This window comes from Pochonia chlamydosporia, chromosome 1, assembly GCF_001653235.2.
Source record: "Pochonia chlamydosporia 170 chromosome 1, whole genome shotgun sequence".
NCBI lineage: Eukaryota > Fungi > Ascomycota > Sordariomycetes > Hypocreales > Clavicipitaceae > Pochonia > Pochonia chlamydosporia.
In genome coordinates this window covers 4,227,183-4,252,914 of record NC_035790.1, presented here as the reverse complement: position 1 = coordinate 4,252,914, position 25,732 = coordinate 4,227,183, and the positions used below count along the sequence as shown (strand labels likewise).

General features: G+C 50.7%; 10 protein-coding genes across 10 annotated transcripts; 4 read left to right on the top strand and 6 right to left on the bottom strand.

Moving 5' to 3' along the window:
• Positions 1 to 314: 314 nt before the first annotated feature.
• Positions 315 to 2,968, top strand: VFPPC_01089 (tryptophan synthase; the record flags this gene model as incomplete). The annotated part of the gene is made up of 6 exons (XM_018280979.1): positions 315 to 362; positions 477 to 564; positions 638 to 708; positions 809 to 1,041; positions 1,174 to 2,095; positions 2,165 to 2,968. The coding sequence occupies 6 exons, from the start codon at positions 315 to 317 to the stop codon at positions 2,966 to 2,968; spliced, it is 2,166 nt and encodes a 721-aa protein (XP_018149447.1).
• A 164-nt stretch (positions 2,969 to 3,132) lies between these two features.
• On the bottom strand, positions 3,133 to 4,014 carry VFPPC_01088 (50S ribosomal protein L24; the record flags this gene model as incomplete). The annotated part of the gene is made up of 1 exon (XM_018280978.1): positions 3,133 to 4,014. The coding sequence occupies one exon, from the start codon at positions 4,012 to 4,014 to the stop codon at positions 3,133 to 3,135; it is 882 nt and encodes a 293-aa protein (XP_018149446.1).
• Positions 4,015 to 4,467: 453 nt separating this feature from the next.
• VFPPC_18755 (hypothetical protein) lies at positions 4,468 to 4,626 on the top strand (the record flags this gene model as incomplete). Its single annotated transcript, XM_022430321.1, has 1 exon — positions 4,468 to 4,626. The coding sequence occupies one exon, from the start codon at positions 4,468 to 4,470 to the stop codon at positions 4,624 to 4,626; it is 159 nt and encodes a 52-aa protein (XP_022285935.1).
• A 144-nt stretch (positions 4,627 to 4,770) lies between these two features.
• Positions 4,771 to 5,947, top strand: VFPPC_01087 (hypothetical protein; the record flags this gene model as incomplete). The annotated part of the gene is made up of 2 exons (XM_018280977.1): positions 4,771 to 4,914; positions 5,066 to 5,947. The coding sequence occupies 2 exons, from the start codon at positions 4,771 to 4,773 to the stop codon at positions 5,945 to 5,947; spliced, it is 1,026 nt and encodes a 341-aa protein (XP_018149445.1).
• Positions 5,948 to 6,338: 391 nt separating this feature from the next.
• Positions 6,339 to 8,110, bottom strand: VFPPC_01086 (aspartate aminotransferase, mitochondrial precursor; the record flags this gene model as incomplete). Its single annotated transcript, XM_022428204.1, has 5 exons — positions 6,339 to 6,788; positions 6,874 to 7,523; positions 7,643 to 7,693; positions 7,769 to 7,778; positions 7,994 to 8,110. The coding sequence occupies 5 exons, from the start codon at positions 8,108 to 8,110 to the stop codon at positions 6,339 to 6,341; spliced, it is 1,278 nt and encodes a 425-aa protein (XP_022284716.1).
• A 1,530-nt stretch (positions 8,111 to 9,640) lies between these two features.
• VFPPC_12994 (sugar porter (SP) family MFS transporter) lies at positions 9,641 to 11,796 on the bottom strand (the record flags this gene model as incomplete). The annotated part of the gene is made up of 5 exons (XM_018290771.1): positions 9,641 to 9,865; positions 9,943 to 10,033; positions 10,149 to 11,185; positions 11,301 to 11,395; positions 11,508 to 11,796. 5 exons carry the CDS (start codon positions 11,794 to 11,796, stop codon positions 9,641 to 9,643), a joined length of 1,737 nt encoding a protein of 578 aa, XP_018149443.1.
• A 2,212-nt stretch (positions 11,797 to 14,008) lies between these two features.
• On the bottom strand, positions 14,009 to 15,595 carry VFPPC_01085 (DnaJ, subfamily C; the record flags this gene model as incomplete). Its single annotated transcript, XM_018280975.1, has 1 exon — positions 14,009 to 15,595. The coding sequence occupies one exon, from the start codon at positions 15,593 to 15,595 to the stop codon at positions 14,009 to 14,011; it is 1,587 nt and encodes a 528-aa protein (XP_018149442.1).
• Positions 15,596 to 16,343: 748 nt separating this feature from the next.
• Positions 16,344 to 18,304, bottom strand: VFPPC_01084 (MFS transporter; the record flags this gene model as incomplete). The annotated part of the gene is made up of 4 exons (XM_018280974.1): positions 16,344 to 16,839; positions 16,977 to 17,816; positions 17,933 to 17,994; positions 18,104 to 18,304. The coding sequence occupies 4 exons, from the start codon at positions 18,302 to 18,304 to the stop codon at positions 16,344 to 16,346; spliced, it is 1,599 nt and encodes a 532-aa protein (XP_018149441.1).
• A 780-nt stretch (positions 18,305 to 19,084) lies between these two features.
• Positions 19,085 to 19,366, top strand: VFPPC_15293 (hypothetical protein; the record flags this gene model as incomplete). The annotated part of the gene is made up of 1 exon (XM_018293046.1): positions 19,085 to 19,366. The coding sequence occupies one exon, from the start codon at positions 19,085 to 19,087 to the stop codon at positions 19,364 to 19,366; it is 282 nt and encodes a 93-aa protein (XP_018149440.1).
• A 1,966-nt stretch (positions 19,367 to 21,332) lies between these two features.
• VFPPC_01083 (hypothetical protein) lies at positions 21,333 to 24,797 on the bottom strand (the record flags this gene model as incomplete). The annotated part of the gene is made up of 1 exon (XM_018280973.1): positions 21,333 to 24,797. One exon carries the CDS (start codon positions 24,795 to 24,797, stop codon positions 21,333 to 21,335), a length of 3,465 nt encoding a protein of 1,154 aa, XP_018149439.1.
• Between the last annotated feature and the right edge of the window lie 935 nt (positions 24,798 to 25,732).

Below are 25,732 nucleotides of genomic sequence, written 5' to 3'. Positions count from 1 at the left end.
GAACCACTCTGGTCTGGTCCACATGCATGTCTGCTCAAGGTGTCAAGCGTTCAAAGCTCAAATGTTGGGCAAGGCTGGGCTGGGGGTTTGGGGGGGCCGCGGGGTCGAGGTCGCCGGGGGTCATGTCATAGATGACAGGACACCAGACTCGGCTCGTTGATGTCTGGTGGCATGGACAGTTTTTCTTGGACTCCACTTCACCTTGAAGAATAAAAGCCGCCCAAACCCACCAGCTTGCGATTATTTAACCTAATACTCATGGCACAGCATACCCTTCTGAGGCATTCACCATAATTTCTTCGCTGCAAACCGCCATGGAGGCCATTACGAATACTTTCCAGCGCTGCAAAGCGCAAGGCAAGGTTGGTTTACGTCTGCCCGGGGTTTCTCCCCTCTCCCTCGACAACCGCACATCTCCGGCACCGGACTTGGATTGTCAATTTGGAACAGTGCATCGAATTACTCACGTAAAATAGGCTGCGCTTGTGACATATGTTACTGCAGGCTTTCCCAAGCCTCAAGATACCCCCGATATCCTGCTGTCTATGGAAAAAGGCGGCTCTGGTACGTAAATCAATCGCTGCTCACCGGTCTTTCTTTCATAATCTAAACCTAACATTGATCTCCACTGCACCAGACGTTATCGAGCTTGGAGTTCCTTTCACAGATCCAATTGCGGACGGCCCGACTATTCAAACTGCCAACACAGTATGACATCCCCTGGGACAATACAATGCCCTCGTCTTTTCTTCTCCTGCCTCCTCACCACAACCTTTTCCCGAAGACCAGCCGCAGCTAACCTTGCCAGGTTGCGCTTGAGCATGGCGTCTCCATCGAGACAACTCTCTCCATGGTGAAGACTGCCCGTGAGCGTGGCTTACGAGCTCCTGTACTTCTTATGGGATATTACAATCCGTTGCTACGATATGGAGAGGAGCGGCTGCTGCAGGATTGCCTAGCCGCCGGCGTCAATGGCTTCATTGTGGTCGACCTGCCTCCAGAAGAGGCCGTGTCTTTCAGAAAGCTTTGCACGAAGGGCAGGTAAGTCAAAGTCTGCACATGTTTTCAAATATCTCTACTAGATCAACTTCGGCAGCCCTTCTCCCCTTTGCTTGGTTACCTCGAGCTACAACTTTGACATGCTACCTGTACTGACTGCCCGTATTTTTATAGCCTCTCATATGTCCCACTTATCGCCCCTGCCACATCCGATGCCAGAATGAAGATTCTATGTCAGCTGGCCGACTCTTTCATCTACGTCGTATCGAGACAGGGTGTAACCGGAGCATCGGGTTCGCTGAATGCCAATTTGCCGGCCCTGCTTGACCGCGTCAAGAAGTATAGTGGAAACAAGCCTGCTGCTGTTGGCTTCGGTGTCAGCACCCATGAGCATTTCTTAAGTGTAGCCAATATTGCAGATGGAGTTGTTGTTGGAAGTCAAATTGTCACAACACTGCAAAAGGCTGCAAGCGGTCAGGGCCCCAACGAGGTCGAGAAATACTGCGCCTATCTCTGTGGTAGGGACTCCTTACCACAAGACAACGCAACTCGAGAGGTGGGAGTCGTGGAGGCAATCAATGCCGCAAAGGGTCCAAGTGGGGATGGCGTAACAGTCAATGCTGTCGTGACTGACCAAGATCGAATGACTGCAGAGAAGGACAGCGCCCTAGTTGCGCAGCTGGCAGCTCTTCATGGGAAGATTCCCGACAGATTTGGCGAATTTGGCGGCCAATACGTCCCTGAGAGTTTGATGGATTGCCTTTCTCAGCTTGAAGAGGGATTTAACAAGATTAAAGACGATCCCGAATTCTGGGAGGAGTACAGATCATACTATGACTACATGGGTCGACCATCGCGACTCCATTTAGCAGAGAGACTGACAGAACATGCCGGTGGAGCCAACATTTGGCTTAAGAGGGAAGACCTCAACCACACCGGCAGCCACAAGATCAACAACGCGCTGGGTCAGTTGCTGCTTGCGAAGCGTCTTGGCAAGACAAAAATTATCGCAGAGACTGGAGCCGGCCAACACGGTGTGGCAACAGCAACTATCTGTGCCAAGTTTGGGATGGAGTGCACCGTCTACATGGGAGCCGTAAGTATTCTCTGTGTTGATCAACTTTTGTCTTGTCTTTTTTGTGCTGTCAACTTACAAGCAACGTAGGAGGATGTTCGTCGCCAAGCTCTCAATGTCTTTCGCATGCGATTACTCGGTGCCAAGGTTGTCGCTGTAGAAGCCGGTAGCAAGACTCTTCGAGATGCCGTGAACGAAGCATTACGAGCCTGGGTCATCGACCTTGATACCACACACTACATTATTGGTTCCGCCATTGGCCCTCACCCGTTCCCAACCATTGTCAGGACTTTCCAATCTGTGATTGGTAATGAAACAAAGAAGCAGATGATGGAGAAGCGTGGAAAGCTGCCTGATGCAGTGGTTGCATGCGTTGGAGGTGGAAGCAATGCTGTGGGCATGTTTTATCCATTTGCGAATGACCCTACCGTAAAGCTTCTCGGAGTTGAAGCTGGCGGTGATGGCGTTGAGACTGAACGACACAGTGCTACTTTGACTGGCGGATCCAAAGGCGTTCTTCATGGTGTACGCACCTACGTCCTTCAAGACCAAAATGGACAGATTGCCGAGACACATTCCGTATCTGCTGGCCTCGACTATCCTGGAGTCGGCCCAGAACTGAGCTCTTGGAAGGACAGTGAGAGGGCCAAGTTTATCGCTGCTACGGATGCGCAAGCCTTCCACGCATTTAGAATGTTGAGTCAACTGGAGGGTATCATCCCCGCGCTGGAGTCAGCCCACGGAATATATGGTGCTATTGAATTAGCCAAGACAATGAAGAAGGACGAGGATTTGGTCATTTGCCTCAGCGGCCGTGGAGATAAAGACGTGCAAAGCGTGGCGGAGGAACTTCCAAGGCTTGGACCACAGATCGGCTGGGACCTGCGATTTTAAGGAGATAAGGTATATCCGACGAATGCATATTTATGCAAACGGGACATGTTCATAGACAAGGCGTATTTAAGGGCGGGGTTGGCGCTCCAGTGGGTAGTAACAGGCTCTTCTTTTGTACATAATGATACAGCATAACAATTACAAGGCGCAAAAAATACCAGACGTCAAGTTTCAACTGGATGTCCCTTAGCATCCTTAGCAGCCTCGTCCAACGCTTGCAGCTCATCAAGTAGTTTTTGTTCTTCTTCATCGGACAGCTCCTCCACACCCTCCATATGACCCAAACGGTCATCTCCCAGGACGAAAGTATCAGCCACGGCAGCTTGCATTTCGTCGAGAGTTGCCCGGCTCCTTGTGCTTAGCGGGCCAGGGGTGGCGTAATCCAAGGCGAAATGGATTATGTCGTCTCGATTCTCAATCTCTTTTGGTTCCAATCCCAGCCCGATTCTCTCCTCGTTTAACTGCTGCTGAACAGCCTGAGTTTGCATTAAAAGCCAGCGCAGATTCCAGCCTCCAGGTCCAAGCTCTTGAATACGTGCAGGCTTGCTTTTAAGGAGATAGTTCTCTATGCCCCCCTCCCTTCGAATGGTCTTCAGCACGCGAAGAGTCAGGCGGGTCTTCACCCGAGCACACAAGGAAGGTGAAAAAAATGCCTTCACATGGACGTTCGGTCGCCAAAATCGGCGAGACTTGTTGTTGTGCTTTTCCGCTACATTGTTTCCGAAACGGATACGGGCACTACCGTAAAGGCCACGATTCGACTGCTTATATACGCGACGTTCTCCATAGGGATAAGGAGGGATCAAGTCGGAGGGCAGGCGATGTGGCTTGATTGTCTTCGTCTGTTGACGTGGAGTCGTTGAGAATGGCCTTTGCGAGAACCTTGGGTCATTGTAACCAGTCACTTGCCTAGGTATCGAGACGCTACTCGCGGAGTGGAGACGAGAAGGTGCTGAGGCGGCGGACAATGAGAAGGTCGATTGGCATCTTGAGGATAGGAGAGCGGCGACTCGCTGAACCGAACTGAAGGTCGACGATGCTGGCATGGTAAGGCGTGAAAGACGGCCAGGAGCACGCCAATGCTTCAGCTACAAACAATTTTTCGTGGCTTGGAAGCGCTATAATCGTGACATTGAAACTGATGCGGCCGTTAACGTGAAGTTTGAGCCCGCGGATGGATGGTGAAACTCGTTCCTCAGAGCTTGACAACCTCCAGTGGAAGTTTTTCGAATCTGTTGCCAACTTGAGAATTCTGCCCAATCGTTGAGCGGGACCATCAATGTTCCGACCCGCACTGGGAGGTGTCATCAGGTGATTGCGTGGGGATCTCGCGAGCCCAAACAGACTTGACGAGACCAGGCACTAACCACGACCTACCGAACCCCACCTACGGAGTAGATGCCAGGGAATTGCTCCAGCTGAGGAGCTTCGACACTCCGCCAGCTCATGGTCTAGGTTGAACATCGACATCGTGTAGTGTCTTGTGGGTGAACCGCCCCATGCTCAAGATTCTTATTATCAAGTATGCCCGCATTGATACCTGGAATCGTCAAGGGCTGGGCATTGAATTCCACCCGCATCTCTTTGTGTCGGTATTGAGCAGCCTGGTCTGTTCGTCGCCTACTACTCAAGCCCCCCTTCCATTAAACGGTCGTTGAAATTAGGCACAGACGCACCAAGCACGTTGTCAGTAATCATTGAGAGTACCGGGGAAAATGGTGATAGAGCACCGAGTAACCCGTCCACTAGCGTCAACTCTCGTTCGATTCCCAAGTGGATAACGAGGCTGCTTTGCTTTTACAATGTTCCCTCCAGTGGATGACCAAGTCTTGCGGGATAACCCTGAATTTGCAAAGCTGTACTCGATGCTTAAAACCGATATTCTCAATCCTGACGGATCTACAAAACTGCGACCTGATAACAGAGAACGTCAAATCGCCAGTCAGGTAAGACCATTTGATAGCACCGCACCTCCTGTCTATGTACCTCAGCTGCCACGGCTTTCTGAGCAAGAGGGTTGATACTGGCGTTTGGTGGACAGTGAGCACGAAACAATCGTCAGCATGTAGGCTAATTGGAGTTTGCTACTTTCCCTAGGAGTTAAATAAAATCAGACGCCATTGCGCAAAGCAATACTTGTTGGAGCGAGCTATCGCCACTGCGTCACTTCCGGATAAGGCGACGACAACAGCCAGGTCTAAAACTACTAAAGCCAGCACCGCGGCATTATCAAACCCTCCGGACTCAATTGCAGACTTGCTCTCCATTCTCCCGTCGCTTGTCAAAAGCGACCAAGGCCTCGAACCCACGACTGCTGCGTTAATACTCTCCAGCCCACCATTCACTGAATTCGAGTCACTACTACCGGAGCTAGGGGAAGTTGTTTCTGCCAACCTTCATGACTCGGCACTCGGTCTTGCCCGCATCACACATCCCTCTACGAATCCCTCTTATCTGAGCCGGCATATCTCGTCACTGCCTGCAGACCATGCCGCAATTCGGAACCAAGTCTTCGAGGCGCAGCTTAACCTCATGTCTAGCAGAGTGCGGGCTCTGGCTTCACTAACAGATCTTCTCAGGTCGTACACTGAGTCATTCACATTGCTTATCAGGTCTTTGGAGGCAAAGCACGGAGTTGCTGCTAGGAGTCTTGAGTTACGGGCTGCCGACGTTGCCCTGGAGGCACAGCGGACCGAGCTGGACTCGAAAGCTGCGTCAACGAATCTAGGCAAGGACATGTACTCCCCGGAAGCCGTCACTGCACTAGGGCAGTATTTATCCCACCTGAAGGATGCTCAACTCCGCGCAGCTGAAAGAGTTCGAGGCTTGCAGGCAGAACTTGGCGAGTATGGTGTAGGAATGGATCAAGACGGCTCCAAGGAAAAGACAATGAAGGAGATGGCGCGTGTGTACCGCGAAATGGAAAGCCAAATGGAGGAAGTCACGAGGGACCTTGCCAGACTTGACAGTAGAACTTGATAGGATATAAGATGTCAGAGCGCAGGCAGAGACTTGTTTACAAATTTGTCCTACATACTGGTGCTACAATAAGTGTAAAAGTGCTCATCTAATTCAGCTTGCTGTCTGGTCTATACCTGTTTACAAATACATTTTTGGTAGTCAAATCTCGGAATGATCCAAGGTGGGTAGGCCAAGATATACGAAAATAGACCAATTACTTGACCACCAACCGTGGCATGAGTCTCCAGACGGACTTGCACATCGACAAAAAATAAAATTATCCCTCCCTCATCATCATCAAATTAAAACCCGTTACGAAACACAGTACCGGCTATGGGCGGGCAACTGAGGTTGTTTATGTCATTGTAAGGGGTAGTCCAGTTAGTTGTATGTGGACGTGTCGGCTGACTTAGCCCTTGACGTTGTAGATGGCCTCGGCAAGTCGGCCAACGTTGTCGGTGGTAATGCCGGCGACAGAAATGCGACCATCCTTGGTGGCATAGACGGAGAACTCCTTGGCAAGCTGATCCATCTCCTCAGCAGTCATGCCTGTATATGCGAACATGCCAATCTGGCTGGTGATATGGGACCAATCATGCTTGGAGCCCAACTTCTCGAGGTTCTCCTTCAGGAGCGCTCGCATGGTAATAATGCGGTCAGCCATGCCCTTAACTTCACCGAGCCACTGCTTATAGAGCGTAGGGCTGCTGAGGATTTCGGTTGCGATTCGGGCACCGTGGATGGGAGGGTTGGAGTACAGAGGACGGATAAGAATCTTGAGCTGAGAGTCGACGCGCTTCTTCTCAGCAGCGTCAGCGCAGACAAGGGAGAAGGCTCCAACACGTTCACCGTAGAGACCCTGGAGTTAAGCGAGATCATGTTAGCTGATCACTCGAAAGCAATGTGGACTGACAGAAGGAACTGGATGGACACAAGGCTCCTACCATGTTTTTGGCAAAGGATTGACACAAAGCGATCTGGTGGCCCTGCTCAACGAAATGGCGCACAGCAAAGGCATCCTTGTCAGTGTTGCCACTGGCAAAGCCCTGGTAGGCCATGTCAAAGAAGGCGAAATGGCCTTGCTCCTTCACGACGTTGGAAATTTGTTTCCATTGCTCAGCAGTCGGGTCGACACCAGTGGGGTTGTGTGCACAAGCATGGAAGAGGAAGATGCTCCCCTTGGGGGCAGCTTTGATGTCCGCAACCATGCCCTCAAAGTCGAGGCCGATGGTGTTCTTGTTGTAGTAGCGATACTGCTGGACCTCAAGACCGGAATCACTGAATACGGCCTTGTGGTTGGCCCACGAAGGAGTGGGGATGTATATCTTCTTGTCACCAGGAAAGAATCGCTGCAAGAAAGCGGCTCCAATGCGCAAGGCGCCAGTGCCAGAGATGGACTGGGTGATAGCGACACGGTCAAGGACGGGTGAATCGGCGCCATAGGCGAGCTTAGCAGCCAGGGCAGGGAATTCGGGTACGCCAGTGATGCCGGCGTATTCCTTGTTCAACTTGTTGTCGATGACCTTCTGCTCTGCCTCACGGACAGATGGCAAGACGTAGGGTTTGCCTTGGTCATCTCGGTATGCGCCAACGCCTGCAAAATGGCAAATACATGTTAATTTATTTGCGCAATACAACCAATGGTGACCATTCTATTGCCATGTGGCTCGAAGGTGTCTCGATCGAAACTGCAAAGCGCAGGACAGGACATACCCAGGTTGATCTTTTTCTCGGACTTGTCGGCCTTGAAAGCTTCGGTGATTCCTGAATTGAATGAAGACCACACTGGTTAGAACAATCACGGAGGCGGGAAAGGCGGACTGAGCAATTTTGACATACCAAGAATAGCCTACACGACGGGGGCGAAAAAGAAACAGCCCGTTAGTGTTACTTCTTCCACTTGCTTGTACATGGCGACGGTGAGTGAGTAGCTAGGTGAGCCTTGACTTACATCCTACAGAGATGTGAAATTTAGCAAACAAAACCAAGAATTAAATAAATGACACAGAAAGAGAGGGGGGAAATGCGCTCTTCCTATCCCATATGGCCGTCTGGAAGACTTACAGGAGGACCCTGGGGAACTGTCGACCAGGTGGATGCAGCCCGAATGGCGGCAACATTGATGGAGGCAGGCCGACGGGCGGCTTGCCGGGTAACAACTCGGAGCGTTGAGAGCATCATTGTGACGATGGAAAGGCAGGACGGACGGATGCGACAAGTAGAGATAGCTTTGCCAGAGGTGTCAATGGCTGACGGACAATGCGAGGAGTGTGCGTCAAAGGCACGAGGATGAAATGTGAAAGTTGGACTAGGAGCTCCGAGGGCGGTGCGAGTTTTCACTTGTGTCCTGTCCAGACTTGAGCAGAGGTGGGCAACAGCGAACCGCCGAACCTGACGTGACCAGACCAGACCAAACATTGAACCGGACCAGCTGTGTGGATCAAGCCATCCCAGACATGGACCAAGCAAGCATGGAGTCATTGCAGCACAGCACAGCACAGCACAGCACAGCACGGCGCACCAAGCCTAGATTCAATGTTCCCGCTGCTCTCCAAACAATGGTTGGCTCTTTTTGCCGGTTGTGGCTTGGGTACTATAGCCTCTCCAACCATGTGCTTCGTAGAGGACTCTGCTTAATTTTTATTTCTTTTATTTCTTTTTTCTTTTTCTTTTTTTTTTCGGGCCAACCGAAACCTGTGCCTTGTTGCCCGATAAATACCTCCCTAGGTACCTACTAGGTAGGTAGGGAATTAGCCAGACTTGGTGGTGGACCGAAACGCAGACATGCATTCACCACGGCAAGAGCACGATTGATCCTAAAAATCACCATCTGTGGCATTAGCTCTTCATGCCTGGCATGCACCCCGAAAGTAAATTACAGTCTGGTACCAAAAACGCAAATGTTCAAAGCGCCAGACTTGACTCGACCCCTTGATGTGTTTGCTCAATGTTCTGGTGGACCCTAGCTCGCGTGGCCGGAGCGCTCCGTCGGCCTTCGTTCCTTCCATGTTGGGGCTGTATGTTCACACATGCACCAGACAGTCGGTGCCGCTGTACACCGAGGGCCAGGTCCGAGGACACCGGCCTGGCATGGTGGGTCAGTTCCTCAACCGAGAGACACGGCTCCATGTCGCCTTTCGGACATTTTTAATGGGCCTGTATTGCTTGTTGCTTGTCGTACGAGGCGGTCCCCAGTGTCCCTGGCAATCTGGCTACGGGAGAACCCGGCATCTCCACGCCATGATGAACATTGAATGAGACGGGGCTGACGGAGTGCCCAGACAGTGGCACCAACAGTCTCAGCGAGTCCATACATGTCAACGGTCTGGTAGTATTCAATGGCAGCAGCCTAGGCAAATCATGGCTGCAGCGGCATCCATGCTGGTAGCCAAAAGCCGCTCACTAGTGCCAGTAGACATGTCAACGACTATTGATGGCAAGCCGCATATTCCCAAATTCATCACTGATATCACTGATATTACCTAGGTATAGGAAGCACTCCCTCCTTTTGAAGGGTCTTTCGTTAGCCAGCACGAAGTAACCTGCTAGAATGGCTATAACGCGTCGCGATCTAGTCCAGGACATCCATCATCAACACGGCATAGCTCATTTACATACCGATCAAGCCATTGTTCCTAGTATGTGAATCTCTCTCTTCATCGCTGTTGCTTGCTATTTACGGAACGGTCCAACCACTAAAAGACCCAACGGCTATGCTAACATCCCAGTCTTACCAGGCCCGTGATGCACCATATCTTCGTACTGGACCATGATCTTGTCCTCGACCGTCTCGTGGAACACATCCACTTCTGTAGTGGAAAATTTTCTTGCAGAAATTCCTCTTTCGAATAACACATCAAGCTCCGCAAATGTCCGACCTCGAGGCTCTGGTATACGGAAGTACGTGTAGACGATACACAAGAAGCAAATGCCGGCCTGAGAAAAGCGGCAGAGGTAAGTAACACGTACGGTGGCGGATACTGAACTGAAATGATGATCTGAACAGAACTTACCCAAAAGAAGCCGGCGTAATTGCTCCAGTTCCATTCACCGGGGTTCAACATGTATGGTGTCAGCACGCTGGTGATGATACCAACGATATTGCTGCAAGGTGATGATTAGCCAAACTCTCAACAGATATGTTGCGGGCGACAAAAAAACAGTATCAAAGGAGCAATCAAGAGCCGTTGTGGTTCGTTTGGGGGGAAGGGGGACTTACTAAAGATTCCGACCCAGTACAACTGTCTTGATTTGCAGTCGACGCGACGACAATTCGCTCACAAGGGAGTAGCATACAGTTCCCACTGTCAACTGGTAGAAGAGAGCCCAGCCAATCATGATGCTGCCAGTGGCTATGGATGCCTCTCGACGATGTTCATGAGGCACTAGGCCCAAAAATCCAAGGATGAAAAGCATCGTGCAAAGGCCACAGAGTCCGTACAGGTACAGTGATCTTCGTCCAATGCCTAATGTCATCAAACCCCATGCCCCGAACACGCCCACCATGTTGATGGCGTACTGGCCGAGAGCAAATGAGTATGCATCATTATCGGACAGACCAGCTTGCTTGAGGAAGTAGGTCGAATAATTGGAGAAGGAATTCCCGCTTAAATTTTGAATTGCCCAAGTCATGCAGACAACCTCGGTTCTTCGGAGGTCAACACCCTTGAAACAGTCCCAGTATGTGGCTCCTGAAGTCATTTTTTCTTCCAAGGCGGTGGTATGCACCATCATGGAAATCGTCTCGTCGGCATCGAAATCGGTCTCCCGGTCAAGACTGGTAAGGCGTAAAAGTGCCCTCTTGGCGTCCTCGATTCTCCCTCTGCGAACTAACCACCAAGGCGATTCCGGGGCAAACCAGATGCCGACGAATAGGGGCACTGGCCACATCCACTGCAGAGCGTAGGGAATGCGGTATGCCCACTCATCGTCACGGCTCAGCATAGCTCGAATAACTCCGATGCCAATTTCTTGACCAAGACCCCAGCAAAAGTTGACATAGGTGGTCAAGTACCCACGCAGTGCGACGGGGCAGACCTCGGAGGCATACGTAACGCAGAGAGTTTGGAAAATACCCCACGGAATACCGCAAAGAATCTCAGCCACCAAAAGAGTTTGAACATTCGGAGCTGTGAAAAATATAGTCGTAAATGCCGTGATCATCACCAGACAGGCCATGACAGTATACCGGTAACCGAACCTCTCGGAAACGTAGCCATTGATGAACAGACCGATGATTTCACCAACCATGGCACCCTATCCCTCTCGCGGTCAGTACAGGAATGGTTGTGCCGTCGATGCGTCTGATAAAAATGACCTTGCCTCATTGCAGCCATGAAGAAGCACGGAAATGGAAAACGGATGTACGTACGTTACTTAGACCTGCTTGCCATGGAGCGGTAACCTCGTATGTGCCAGACTTTGGCTGGAATTCACCATACTTTTTGGTGAACTGTGGAAATGCATCTGGAAGCGGTTTGGGGCAGAGCCGTCGCCGTTAGGACAGTGTCTTTTTTTGTTTCGCTTTATTTGGGAACCAAAGGGACAAACTAAAAAGCATTGCGGATATTGGACTCACAGAAATTGTTGACGAGACTAATATCGTAGCCCTCCATGGCAATACATGTAGATATCAGTAAACTCCAACCAACAGCCTTAGGATACAGCTTGAGGCCTTGCCATAGGGTCATTCCCTGTTCTTTAGCGGCAGCTGCCCTTGCATTTTCGATGATGTTGTGATGCGTCTTGGAAGGATCCGAGTGACTATTGCCAACGTCACCAACCGCGGGAGCAACATCAACAGGCTGAACGTCGGCTGCATGACCATTGTTACCGTCCTGCCCGTTGTCCTGCTTCTCAGTTGCCATGGTGCCGGATAGTCACAGTGAGTGACGGCAACGGTTGGTATGCTCTAGGCGAGCAAACTTGAAGTCGCAAAAAGCTAGGAATTAACAAGGAGAAGACGAAGAAGAGTGAACCGAGCCACCAGCTGCAATGGCCAAGTGTTTGAGGACCGGTTCTGGCGATGTCGACGTTGCGACGAGTAATGCGCCTTTTATATTCCGGCGGCTTGCACCTTCACGCCGGGGTTTGGTGAGATGGGGAGGGAAGCAAGAAGAGGGAGGGAGGGAGTGAAGAAAGTGATTGAAGCGCGGGATGAAGTTAAGTCGGGTGATCTGGGGTCTGGGCCATCAACAGCCGACGGCATCCACCCACTTTGACTGCCAATTACCAATTGAAGCGGACGGAGAGGTAATATGAATGGCGGACGAGAGGGCCTGTTGATGGCGCACGAAGATGCACAATGTGCTGTTTGGTGCTGCTGGGTGTGGTCTGGTGCAGAAAATTCGGCCGCCACTGCAGACTGGACTCCAGAGATGAAAGATTTTGGGCCGATGGAGCATGTGGGGAACAACAGGCTAAAGATGCCACCCCTGTTCGCGAAACTTGACTCAACCCTGCAACACCACTTGAGAAGAAAATCATCACCACTGAGGGTGCCTGTCGGCCCCTTCTTGTCGTCTTCTTGGCCGCGCAAGTGGATCTGGGGTTGAGCCAACACGGAAGCACAACATGGAGGGTTCGAATGTTGTCTGGGGTCAATTGGGGCCAGTCCACACATGTAGGATTCCTTGCCTGTTGGACGCAGAACAATCTGGTGTTTTGTTAACCGACTCAGGTAACAAAACATTGACGCGAGTCGCCGCTTCGTCGGTTTCCACTCAATTTTATTCCATACACTGAGTACAAGATCAAGTTTTACGCACCGGCAGGGAAACAATCAACTGGTGTATTGGACCAGACCTTGGGCGACATGGAACTTTACCATGGCAAGTTGGAGTTTAGGAGCGGGACGGGGAATCTCATGCCCTCACGAGTTTGGCAGGTGCCAGGTCTCAAAGACGAACGCACCAGACTTCACTTTACTTGCAGTTGCATGTTATTGCCCCATACTTTCCTGGGAGTCACAGGATGAATGTTCAAATGTTCACGACAAACATGACGCCAATAGTGTCTGTTGTCCCGCTTCTCGTCAGTTCAACCACAGTTGACCCTTCCCCGCGGTCTGGTCCCAACCTGGAAGAGGTGGGGGGACTGGTTCAAGATGTTGGTCGTGCATGAATTGCCTGGCTCAAACAAGCCAAACGACAGGCGCGGATTGGCAATCATTTTTGACAAGAAACTTGAAATGATGTCAGCTCGCTGGATGCTTGGGCTCATTGATCACCCACATAATAAACCAATGGTAGCGGTACAGGCCCGTCCGTCCTGGAAGATCTGGCAGCCACAGAACATTGACTCAACCTTCTCAACAAAGAATCTAGAACTGATGGGGCAATGAACCAGACATGCTGCGGTCAATTTTGAGTGACAATCCGTTGCCTGACCGGCCACAAATTCAATGGGCGCGCACTGCTACTCAATTGCCGACCGGCTATCTCATTCCTTATTTATCTTCCCCGGTCATCATCCCTCCCAGAAATCATCTCAACCCCTCAAAAAGGCTTGAAGTGGCGTTCGCCAACCGTTCATTAAGGTCATATCTGCCCTGGGCCAAGCACTGACCTGTCCCGCCCCCGACGCAAGAGCGCTTCGAAACGGCTTCGACTGGTTGTTAGCTACCCCGAATCCAGATGTGGCACGCCGCATCCCTTCCTAATACCACCCAAAATTCCGGCGGCGGCGTCGCCTGTCTCGGGTTGGCATCGGCGAAGCTAACCCTGTCGAGCTGTTCAATGGTCCCGCCTACTTTTGAACAGACACGCATGTCCGCCGCGTACTTCCCAGTCAGGCACAAAGAAGGAACAAGTTCTAATATTTGATGTCACCAATCCATTCTTTGACTCCCAAGCCTGCCTTGAAATTCCAATATGCTTGGAAGCCGCACAGGCTGAATTGACTTGCCGCTTGTTCCAAATAGGCTCTGAAGTTATGGGTAGATGATGGTAACCCGGAGTCGAGTTGAAATTTGGAGGGAACAAAACGAACCCCATACTCTACAAGCTCGCTAGTCTCTCTACAGATGGCCGGCCCATTGGCATATGCAACATACTCGTACCAGATAATAGTTGTCGCCGATTACTTTCTCTGCCAGAAGTCTCGCCACCATTCCTTCAAGCCATAAGCCTTTTCATCCGCCTCCAGGTGAATCTTCACACTATCTTTACCAATTAACTTCTCCATAAAATTTGAATCATCTTTGACCCTCGAATGCGGTGTCTTGCCGACTGTAGTGCGGCCCACCGCCCGTACCTTAATCTCGTTGGCGACAAGCGGCGCGACATCCGCATAGCACGAGTTCAGCTCCCTTTCTAGTGAGAAGTATGGCTTCTTGGCGAGCTCAGGAGCCATAAGATTGTAACTCCTGGTCATGCTATTAAGATTTTCGATTGATAGGTTCATATAGGCCATTTCAGCTTGCACCCAAGCTGCATCACGAAACGGCCTTTGCAGCAGGTTGACGGCCGCCGAGCTGTCTGGGCCCTCTACCGGAGTCTGCTCTTCTCTACCTGCGAATTCTTTTAATCCATTCACCATAACAGGGTCGTAGGTGGCGCTGGAAGACACCACCCCTTGGCTCACGGCTTTGAATCGTGGGTTATGGGCCGCCTCAGCGCTCGCAAACGCTGATGCTCGGCTCATCTGCTCCTCGAGTGAGCCTCCTCGCGAAGCTATCATCCTAGAGGCATGCCTCTTCCAATCGTTCCTCAGGCGCTCACGAAATATTCTTGCGGTTTTCGTTAATTCTTGTTGCTTTTCAATCCATGGAGGAACAATCTCTTGGCGCTGTATCATTTTGTTCATAATGTACTCCGTGGTATCAATGAATGGATTATTTGCCCTCGGGTCTTGTTCCATCTCTTTGCCGCGAGGCAAATCTTTGAACTGGCCCCTGGCGATTGCATCCTCGATGCGCTGATTTGCTAATGCAGTTAAACCCGAGATGGAGACGGGCACGCTCCTGGCGGCAGGCTGGAAACGCTCTCGTAGTTCTGCCTTCATTTCTTCCCTCTCTTCACTGCTCAAGCCTTTTGTTGATTTCATATCCATGCCGACATACATACCGGCCTTATCTCGAGCACTGGCTGCTCTCTGACCAGGTGACTGTGGTATGCTGCGTCGAATCCGCGTGTCCACAACAGGTGGCTGGAATTTGCCTCGATCTTCGGGCTTCAATGGCTTTCTGGAGTCATTTAGCATTCTGAGGACTGCATCTTCAGTAGTCTCAGTCCCTGTCCAAGGATGCGAGCCGCCACGGTGCCGCCCGCTTTCGATTGTTGACGATGCAATGCCTGCTTGGGTAAATGCGCCAGAGTATTGCTTTCTGAACTTGGCATCTGCGATTTTATCTAAAAGCTTCTCTTTAAGCTCATCCGAAAACCCGGCATCCTCGATTGCGCGCCGCCCAGCTGAACCACCCGTCAAAAGGGCCTCTTCTGTGGCTTCTTCTAGTCGGCGTGCCAGTGGACCTTGTTCTGCTTTCTCTGCGGCTCTCCTTTTGTCGACTGGAAGTGTTTTATTGTCTGGAGGTTCTTTATCTCCCGGTACTTGTGGGATATTCCTGGGAGCAACAGAGTGAAAGACTCGGGTGCCAGCAGCCTGCACTGAATATGGAGAGCAACGAGGACATATGTTGAGTCTTGCGATGTGACGAGGCGCTGGCATGATGAGCTGCGACCGGGGTGAAACGTTCGAGCTGGGTCTACAAAATACGGTGCGACTCAGCTCGAGGCCAATTAAATCGAAATAGGGGAAAGAAAATAATGCATAAAGGAATACAGGCTATCGTTGAACGTATTTCTTGATAGAGATATAAATGAATGCGGTGGGCGGAGCATGAATGTCCACATCATGACCATCTGTGACGACTCTGTTATTGGTAGAGTCGATCGGTGTGGGTACCGCCCACCCTGAACAAGCAAAATTTCCCAATTTGCAGGCCTTCTAGTCAAACTAGTTTTGGCCGACGGTCAAGGTGTCAACCTCAATTTCAAGGTTCAACATTGAATGTTGTCAAGCGGCAAAGCTGAGTCAATGTCCCTTCCAGACCTGTATGCCGCCTAGCATATATTTCTACAAACATTTGAACCGACATATACCTACAAGGCATGTACTCGCTTTGTGAGCAAATAAACTTGCCGCCAACATCCAAGGAACACGAAGGCGCTACACAGTACAGAATAGCAAACTATGCGATACGGTACCTAGTAGTTGGCCAATACTTCTGGCCTCATATGCATTTATTATTCCTCCATCACATTCGCTAGGAACAAACTCCATATCAATCGGAGGTGCTGGGTATCAACAGATCACCTTTCCATGCCCATCGTTTCACATCTCTAGGCCCCAGGTCAACTACAGATCCTGGGCCGAGTTGCAGGTTACCTGCCCACACAAGGCAATTGACGGAAGCTCATGAGCTTCGTCGGCCGTATGGCTCAAAGGGGAAGAGTGCAGAAACTATGGCTGCTACAATGAATATAGCGGCGCAAACGTACAGCGGCGCAGACGTCGCTGTATCTGCCTCCGAAGCTACCACAGCAGAGACAATACCCATGATGCGATTGCATGCTACTGCAACTCCATTTCCCGTTCCTCTATGGGCGCTAGGAAGGACTTCTGGCGTATATGCGTAGAGAGTGCCGTAGTAAATGTTGAGGAAGCAAGCAATCAAACAGGTAAAAGCCAAGTCCTGTACCGAGGTTTTTACTGCTGTGTAAGCAAAGAAAAATGCCATGGTAATAAGCGCGCCAATGCTCATGGTATACTTCCGACCTAGTATCCGGGTGTTACACATGAATCCAGCAATTATGGGACCAGGAATACCACATATGTTAGTAATGGCATAATTACGCCATGTTTCGAATTGCGTTCTTTGGAACTTCAACCCGTGGTTTTCAAGATATGTACTATTCAAACTCATTAGAACCTTACTGCAAGTGGAAACAATGACAAGATGAGGATATTGACAACGTTGAGGAACTCGGTGTGCGTGGAAACAACACATGACTATGACGAGCACGCACGAGTCGAGACGCATACTTACGGTAGGAAAACATAGAACAAGGGATAAGCCAAGCCAATTAGAGTCCAGGAAAGCCAAATCATGACCGTAGAAATGGCAACTTTCTTAGTTGAGAAAAGACCACTGAAATGTACCAGAGATTGTTGCACCGAGAAGCCTTTGGAGTTTTGCACAGCTCGAATTGTTCCACAAGCCTGGAGTTTCTCCAATGTCAAGGAACAAGGGCGATTGTACTTCGTGGCTAGGTAGTGAAAGGTCTCAATTACCTTTTCGTCCTGACCCATGCCAAGAAGGTACTTTGGAGTCTCCCGTAGTCGAACCACAGTTACCCGGAGAAGAGACATGGCCAGAACTAATGCTCCTCCGGTGAAGAGACAATATCGCCAGCCCCAATTTTCATCCTTGGAGCAGGTTGCAGCGTCGGCACTGCAATTCCACTTTGCAGGAACGAGAAAGCCCCAGCCAATAAATCCCGTAATGGCCTGACCAAAACCCCACCAACAAGCAAGAAATGTAAGAAGCCATTGCTTGTTACTGGGGAGATATTCAAGGAAAACGGTCGTGTCCATGATCAGGTTGCCACCTCCGCCGAAGCCCAGTAGGGCGATGAAGAGGGCCAGGGATGGCCAGCTGGGCATGGCACCGGCGACGATGCAGCACACTGAGCACATGAAGAGTGAGATATTGAAGGCGTATTTGCGGCCAATGATATCGGCACTAAATCCCCAGAAAATGGCACCTGTAAGCATGCCGCAGTACACAGCAATTGTGAGGGCGTTTGCGTAACCGCTGCGAAACTCGCGATAAGCCGGTCCCGCAACAATGGACTGGAAGAGCAGAATCATGGAATCTACGGCATATCTTTGCGTTTTGTAAGCATCCATGTCAGATTCGACACAATCATTCAATATTTCGAAAATCGGCTTGCTAGGCGCCTCTGGAAACAGGGGTGTACTTGGAAGACAGGTGCGACTTACCCGAAGCCATTGAGGAAGAAGAGCTTGAGGTGATATGGAGTCCACCCAATTTCATCGATTGCCTTCATCATGATCGTTAGCGCTGTATAATCTACATACTGATTGACCGCGAAACATAATTGTCTACATGGCGTCCCAGATAGACTATGCGCATTGTCCATTGCCACTCACATTATTGACGAGGTGCATCTTCATGTTCAAAACAGGGTCGAGGTCTTGAAGCGCAAGAATATCCTCACCACTATGCAGTGAGGATGCGTCGGCAATGCGGACATCGTCAGGCCCCAAGAGTCCATCCTTGGTCGGTTCGCCGATTCTCTCCTCCAGCTGGGCAGCGTCGACGGGCAACTTGTCTGAACTTGATTGATTCATTTTATGTGGGCGACAGTATCAAGCGTCAAGGAAGTCGAGAATTCAGTAGGGGGTCAGTGACATTGGATTTAATGCGCAAATAATTTTGTGTAGCAAAACAATGAGTAATGTTGTGGCGGCGACACAGATCTAGGTACGGTCTGGTAGGTGTTAGAAAGTCTTCAATGTTGTGCCGGGTGAACAAATCGAGAGAATTGTTCACATGCAACGAAGAAGTGTCAAGTCTGACCTACCTAAGTACTCAGTACTAAGTAGACGGCAAAGTTGGTGTCTGCGGGCGACGTCGAGAAACGCGAGACGCTGCAGTCTGGATGACAGAGGACGGTGGGATTGCCGTCAATGTTGATCGGTTCAACCGTCGTTTTCAAATGTTGGCTCGGGGCTAATTTGAGCCAAGGATCCTCACGCCGAGGGACAGCTGAGATGCAATTCGCAACACTTGGACGAGACGAAAGTTTGAAGTGGGAAGGCAGCCAAAGCCAGGAGGGTATACATAAGTATGTGTGTGGAATGCTAGCACGAGGTGCGCATTAGCGGAAGAAACATTGAAGGGCGACAACGAATTCAACGATTAAACGAAGCTGGAGTAACGAAGCTGGAGTCTCAGTCTAAGCGGCCAGGCGCTACTATTTAAACAGCTCACAAGATGGCCGTGGTCTGGTCTGCTCCCTCGAGTACCAAAGCCGTTGACGTCCATGTACGGAGCAAGTTGACTGGTAAGATACCTGGTAGTGCAACGCCTAGTCCAAGGTGGGCACGCGATGCCTTGCTACTTTGTCCATGATCCATGTATTCCATGTTGAGGCCCGCAGTGCTACTCGGAGCATCGACATGCGACTTGCGACATGCACCAAAAAACTGGGCCAATGGGTGAAATCACGGAGCCTTATTGGTGCACTCTTGAGGGACAAAAGTTATCCATTTGCAAAAGACCAAAACTCACTGCTCTGGAGTCCTGTGTCTTCCCATCCTGGCGGAACTTCATGGAGAGTCGACAATGGGTTCATGTGTTCATGTTGGCATTGTGGGGTTCAAATGTTGTTACTCTGTCAGTACAGATGAAGATGTTTGTCGGCAGACAAATGCGCTTTTCAATGGCCACCGCGTGCGTGCCTACGGCGATGCTGATAGGCTGTTTGCTGAGCAACAAGACTTGCCCAGTCCGTCCAAGTCCCCTTGTGGCCAAGCTGGTGGTCAGGTGCTGTGAACATTCAATGTTGGAAGGCTGTGGGCGGCGGGGACATGACTGGATCCAAGGGGAGTCGACTGCACCTGCCAATCAACTGCCTACAATTCAATCCCATCGAGTCTGATTGCGGGAAATGCTGGCGCCTTGGTGTGCTTGGTTCATTTCTTGGCCGCTGGGACTTGGCTCGAGTTGACCGGCAAATCTTGGCCACGCTGCTCCAAAATGGACTTGACCAGACAGGAACCAAAGATGCCAGGCTCACAACCACCAGACTCCCCGAGCAGTCACCGACCAGGCACTGGGGTGCTAACTCTGAGATGGTGTCTGGCAACCGCAGATCGAGAGACTATATGACGCACCTGTCAGACCTGTCTGCGCGACGAGCCGGCAACCCCGAGCGTCAATATTCAGGCGATTCTCTGTGCCTACTTGAGGTTGGTGTTCTTTGGGCTGCCAAAACACCAATTTCGACCATCCCCGCACGACTGAGCGTACATGATATGGACAGGCCAACATTGTATGGCATGTGTTCGTTGCCCAGGTGTGTTGAACCGGTCCAGACGGCATAAATCGGTCAGAAGTGGAAACTCTTTCAATCTTGACCGGCCAAAAACTGGATACCAAGAAATCAACGGCCGCGGACTTGGTTCGGAGTGGACCATTCTCCCTGGTTTCCCCAGCCAGAGGATCTTCAATGTCAATCAAGTCTTGCGTCTGGTTAATTCATTCATTCATTTCTCCAAGCCCTCGTCATCACCATTAGTTCCAATCCCTGTTGTCATTTTCCTGCCTGGCACCGGACCACTTGCCTCAATGCGCCATAGTAGCACTTGACGCCTTTCCCCAGCTTGTGAAGACGACAGCCCGAACTAGCGCCAATTTCAAATGTTACCAGACAGACAGTTGGAATTACAGCTCCAGTAATCGTTTCCAGCAACGAAAATCTATCTTGCCTACCAAGGAGCTAAACCTAGGCGCACTAAATTGGAAATGGGAGTCCCGGCGCAGATGCGTTGCCATCATAATGCTGCCATGATATTTTAATCGTGAATTGGGATCTGGAGGTTGTCCTTGTTGGCGCTGGTCATGTTACTGATGTTTCCTCGTCCTCGATAGCTTGGTCGTTGTCGATGATGATCTCAGAACTGGTGCAACGCGAGCTTCCTATCACTGACTAGCACTATTTCTCCTCCCGAAAGGCAATGTTCGTTGTAAATTTGAACATTTGCGCTGCGTGCAAAGGGCGCAAGGACGCTTCCGATTGAATGCATCACCACAAAATCCATACGAGTCGCCGAAGGCATATTCCAGAAACGCAACAAGGAAGTAGGCCTGCCAAGTGGTCGCCCACCTTCAGACGGCTTGAGAGTTTCATCGCTTGGCGAAAAGAATCAGATACGTTGAAGCGGCTGGAAGCCCTTCTAACTGTCGTTGCTTAGCAAGCATTATAATTGCCATCATTCAATACCTATCCCCTTTGAGGGCAGTCAGAGCCAGCTATAGAAGCTGGTCCAGATCAATTCTTAAATGCTTTTTAGCTCCTATACCAACTTTTAAAATCTTAAAATCTATACAGTTTCCCGCCGATAAAACGCTGAACGCAAGCAAAAGACTGCATTCCACGGTCCCAACCAGACACCATGCTCCGAGCTGATGATGATCAGATAATACAAAGAAATTGAGGGCAAGTATTGCAGATTTGAAAATCGGAGCCCTGCCAGTAGCTCCAGATGAAGATGCTGTTTTGCGATTAAAACCCAAACAAATATATCCGCCAACAACGTCTTCCAGTCATTGGCGCACTCCCCTTCTTGAGCTAGATTGTGCTCTGAATTAATATCATATCTGTCTTCCCTCAATGATTTCTCGTTCAAGCACTTCCACTTCACCAGATTCCCCAGTGCGACGTCGCTCTATGACCCAGCGCGTTTCGCCGCTGTCCTCTTCCTTCACGTACGACACGCTGTCTGCTGATCCTTTATGGCGGTGACTCTTTATGGATGACCTGGTCGAATTATTCCGATTGTATTCATCCGTTCCGTTGTTTACCTCAGCTGCACTCCTTCGACGTATCAACCCTTCACCCGATACTGTTTGATGTTTTGCATCATCAGATTCCGAGGCAGCAGCACGCCCGCGTGCGATTGAATTGGAAGGGTCGTCTCCCAGAGGTGCCTGAGTGGCATCTTCTTCTTCAGGTATCGAATGTTGTTGCCATTGATCAAAATTCACATTCGCCATGGTCATCGTAGGGCTACCCGAAGCACTTGCCGCGTCAGAATCATAATTTATGGTCGAAAAGGCGGAAGGGGTCTTGCCATGGCCGTAATTTGCCTGGCCGCTCTGACCAAGAGATGTTGATTGCCAAGGCGAGCTGGAAGGATCCCCACGCTCGGACCGTGGAGAGCCTTCTCGACTGGAAGCGAGGCTGGCTTGAGAGCCGCCCCATGCCTTGGATCGCAGACGGAGAAGTGCAGAGAGGGTCATTTGGTCATCTCCACAGTCTGCCATCATGGCTAACTGCGCCAGGCCAGGGCTTTGGACTATTGGAGTTGATGTGCTGAGAGGAGGATAGCCCAGACTCATCAATGAATTTCGGTTGGAGTATTCTGACCTCTCCGTAATCGGGGTCAGGTTTGGCTCTCGAGATATCATTCGTCCACTGGTGCTTCTGTTTAAGCCACTTATACCTTCTGGGCCAAAAAACCCCCCATTTGAATATTCATACTCTTTAAGTCCAGAACTTGTGCTGCTGTGAGGGGTAGGATGAACAACAGGGGGGGCCGAGTAGAATCCAAATTCTTGCCCGTACCAACCATCCGAGTCATTTGCCAAAGCGCTGGCATTCGCTTCAGCAATTATTGCGTCGTCGTCAAAGTCAAAATTGTCATCAATATCGTCATAATCGCCGTAAACATCATCATGAACAGCTTCAAAGGTCGGATCGTCGTCCTCAAAGACTGGAGCGGAGGTAGGCGAGGAGCTTCTCTGGAACTTGCCTGAAGCAGCAGCTCTGTAAGCGGCAGCGGCCAGGGCTGCTTGATACGCAGCCACAGACTTCGCACCCTCACTTACAGCCTGCGAATTTTCGGCCTCGCCCTCCAAGATTGATCTCTTCACAACAGGGCTACTTTCCCCTTCTTCTGCTTGCTCGTCAACGCTAAGGGACGTATGAGCTGTCGACCGCGAGACAGCAGAATGGACTGACAGGCGGGAGGTCATGTCTGATTCTCGTTTCGTAGGGTTCTGTTCATCTTTAGGTTGATCGGCCCGTCTCAGTGATTGAGCTTGTTGAAAAGCGCCAGGAACAGGCCGGCCAAATTGGTCTGTATCGTTATTGTCAAATATGGACTCATCGAATGGTTGCTCAGCGGCATCCGGTGATGCAGCAAGATCCTCGGCGAACTCATTCTCGAACCCGATCATTCCATCATCAAAATACAAGTCGTCGTCCTTGTAAGTTCGGTGGATATTATTCCCTGTGGTTGAGCAGGTATCTCGAATGCCTAAGCCTGACCCCGTATCGCCATTGGCCTCTCCTTGACTCGTGGCAGGTGCCGGAGGCGAAACAGGAAACGTGGATGTACCAGGTGTGTCTTTGGTCATAGCAAATCCAATGACATTGCCATTGACATCCCTAGGTGTCATCATAGTTCCATTGTTGTAAGGACTCGCGAGGGATGACGAAGGATTGGAACGCTGAAACACAAAACCAGCAAAGTTTTCCTGATCGTTGTCAGGATCTAACTCGTCGTTTAAGTCGTAAGACTCGGGTATTTCTTCCTCATCCAATTCCGCATTGACACCAGGTATTTCTTCCTCGTCAAAATCCGCATTGACACCGGGTATTCTTTCCTCCAGTCCGTCGTCATCCATCATTGCGTCGTAGTCAAATGCATATTCGTCAAAGTCGTCAAACCTAGAATCCCGGTAACCCCCATTGTCAACCGTTTTGCGCTCAAGCTCTCGTTGCCGATGCCGTTCCTCTAGTATCTTCTCTTGTTTTGCTGCTCCGACCATATCGAAACTGAATCTTGAAGATGTACTCTTCATATGTCTGGGGATTGCAGACATTGATATTTCAGACAAAGAAATATTTCTCGAACGCGTTGTGCGCATGGATGAAGACACTTTCGGGCTGGTCTCTGCTCGTTCGACAGTGCCAACCTCAGAAGGGGATTGCCGCGCTGCAGAATTGTCATCTGTTTCGACATGCCGTCCCGTAGAGACGAATTGGTCGCCAACAGTAACCGTTCGTGGCTCGTCCGTGAAGCTGTTTTTCGAACCTGATGGGCCGCTCGAGAGCTCACGGGCATGGGTAGAAGACTGACTTCCAGCCGCGGTCTTGACCGACTGCGGTGCGCTCCTCCGTGCCTGTATCGGTGCTTCTACTGAGACGGCTGATGCATCGGGTTGGGTTTCCTTGCCGGACATGAGGTTAATGTCAGAAACAGAGCGCGACGATGCTGGATCACCGCTGTACACATCCCTTGGCTTCCTCGGTGCGCTGAAATCGTGCACCCGCGTTCCTCTGATGCGGGGATCATAGGTCGGTTCTTCATCCTTGCTATTCAGTGGCAGAGGGCGTAAATCCGGGGCATTCTGGTTATTTCTGCGCCTCAACAGAAGAGTTGACATGGGATTCTTCAAGAACGGAAGACCCTTCTTCCCTTTCTGAGGCTCGACGATGGCAGAACTCGTCGGATTGGACAGTACGATTGGTGCATCTTGGGGCAGTCTCGCCACAGCCGGGCGGCGACCAAGGTTCGATGAGTTAGATGCTTGCAGATCGATCGGTGTGCTGAAAGATGTCACTTGTTTGAACTGGCTGTCTCTGACAATATCTGAGCCTGGTTCCAGATAGCTGGGTCGTGAGCGTCTTGAAGTATCCTCAGAATGAACAATGCTAGTTGCGACAGCTCTTTCCCCAGTTTCAGCCCGAGATGCCTTCTGCTGTGCCTCCACGTCTCTGCGATAATTTTGCAATGCCACTCCGCCAATGAACCCTACGTCTCCATTATAAGATAAGCGCTGCGCCTGTGGTGGGCGACTTTCTGGCATCACGCCGGCGCCATTTTGCCGTTCGTGTCTTGAGTCGGAGTCAGCGGAAGTGACTCTGGTAATTGGCGGTAGTGTCGGCGCCGAGGAGCTGGTCGAGGTAAGGATTCCATCTAATGGAGAAGCAGAGTCGAGCGCTTGTGGTGACTCGCTGCTGCTAAGAGGGGAGAATGACTGCTGCTGGTCGGGAATGGGCGAGGTTGGGTTCGAGGTTCCTCTCCGGTGGAAGCGCAAATGGGAGAGCATGATGCGAGCTCTTGTAGTCAGTCCAGGGGCACCACGGACCGCAGGGTTTGAGCGTTCGAATCAAGGTACGAGATTGATGTGTCTACGTCTTAGTGAAGACGGAAGCGCACCATCCGAGGAGCGTTTTTTAAATGCAAATGAAACATCTATGGCGATGGAAGTACATTGCACCCATTCAACTGTGGTGTTTTGGACAATCGAGGTCGGGCCTGACGGCTGAGTGGGCCTTCTATCAATGTCTGTCGCGGTTTATTAGGCGTCGAGTTCGTCAAATTAGCGAGGGCCAACAGCTGAGGGGATTGGAGTCGGTCGCAGTTTGCGAAGGCCAGGCCTTCAGTCGATGATGAGGTTGGAGGTGTGAGTAATGACGTCCATGGACGTGTGTCTGGACGAGGCAGATTGTGTACCTAGGAATGGAGAAACTGCGCGGGCTACATAGTGGTGGTTTTCCTCTGTACCTAGGTAGACAGCCAGACAACAGCTTTACTTTATTATTTGCGTGCATGCTTGCTGCTCATTGAACACTTGGATGCTTGGACCCAGAAATTTCCATGCTTGGAATATCGCATACCAGCAAATTTGATTGGAGGGTATTCGCGGCTTGGTCCTTTAGCTCTGCTTGAGCCAATGCCACAGGGCCAGCAACTCAGAAAACACATATGAAATGTCCGCTATCGATACTGAACAACAGAGATAAACGAGCAGCGACCACGCAAATGATGGGCTACAAGTGTCGGAATTACGAACATTGAATGCATTGGCATATGGCTATTTTCGGGAGAGCTTGGTACCTGAGGACGCTGCTACTGTGCATGTGCAATCTTGGCCTTGGCCTGAATATTGTTCCAAACCAATCACAAAGCGCCAGTATAGTTAGGCGTCTCGGAAAGTTGTCGGTGCGCTGAGACAAACGAGACTGGCTCTCGATGACATGG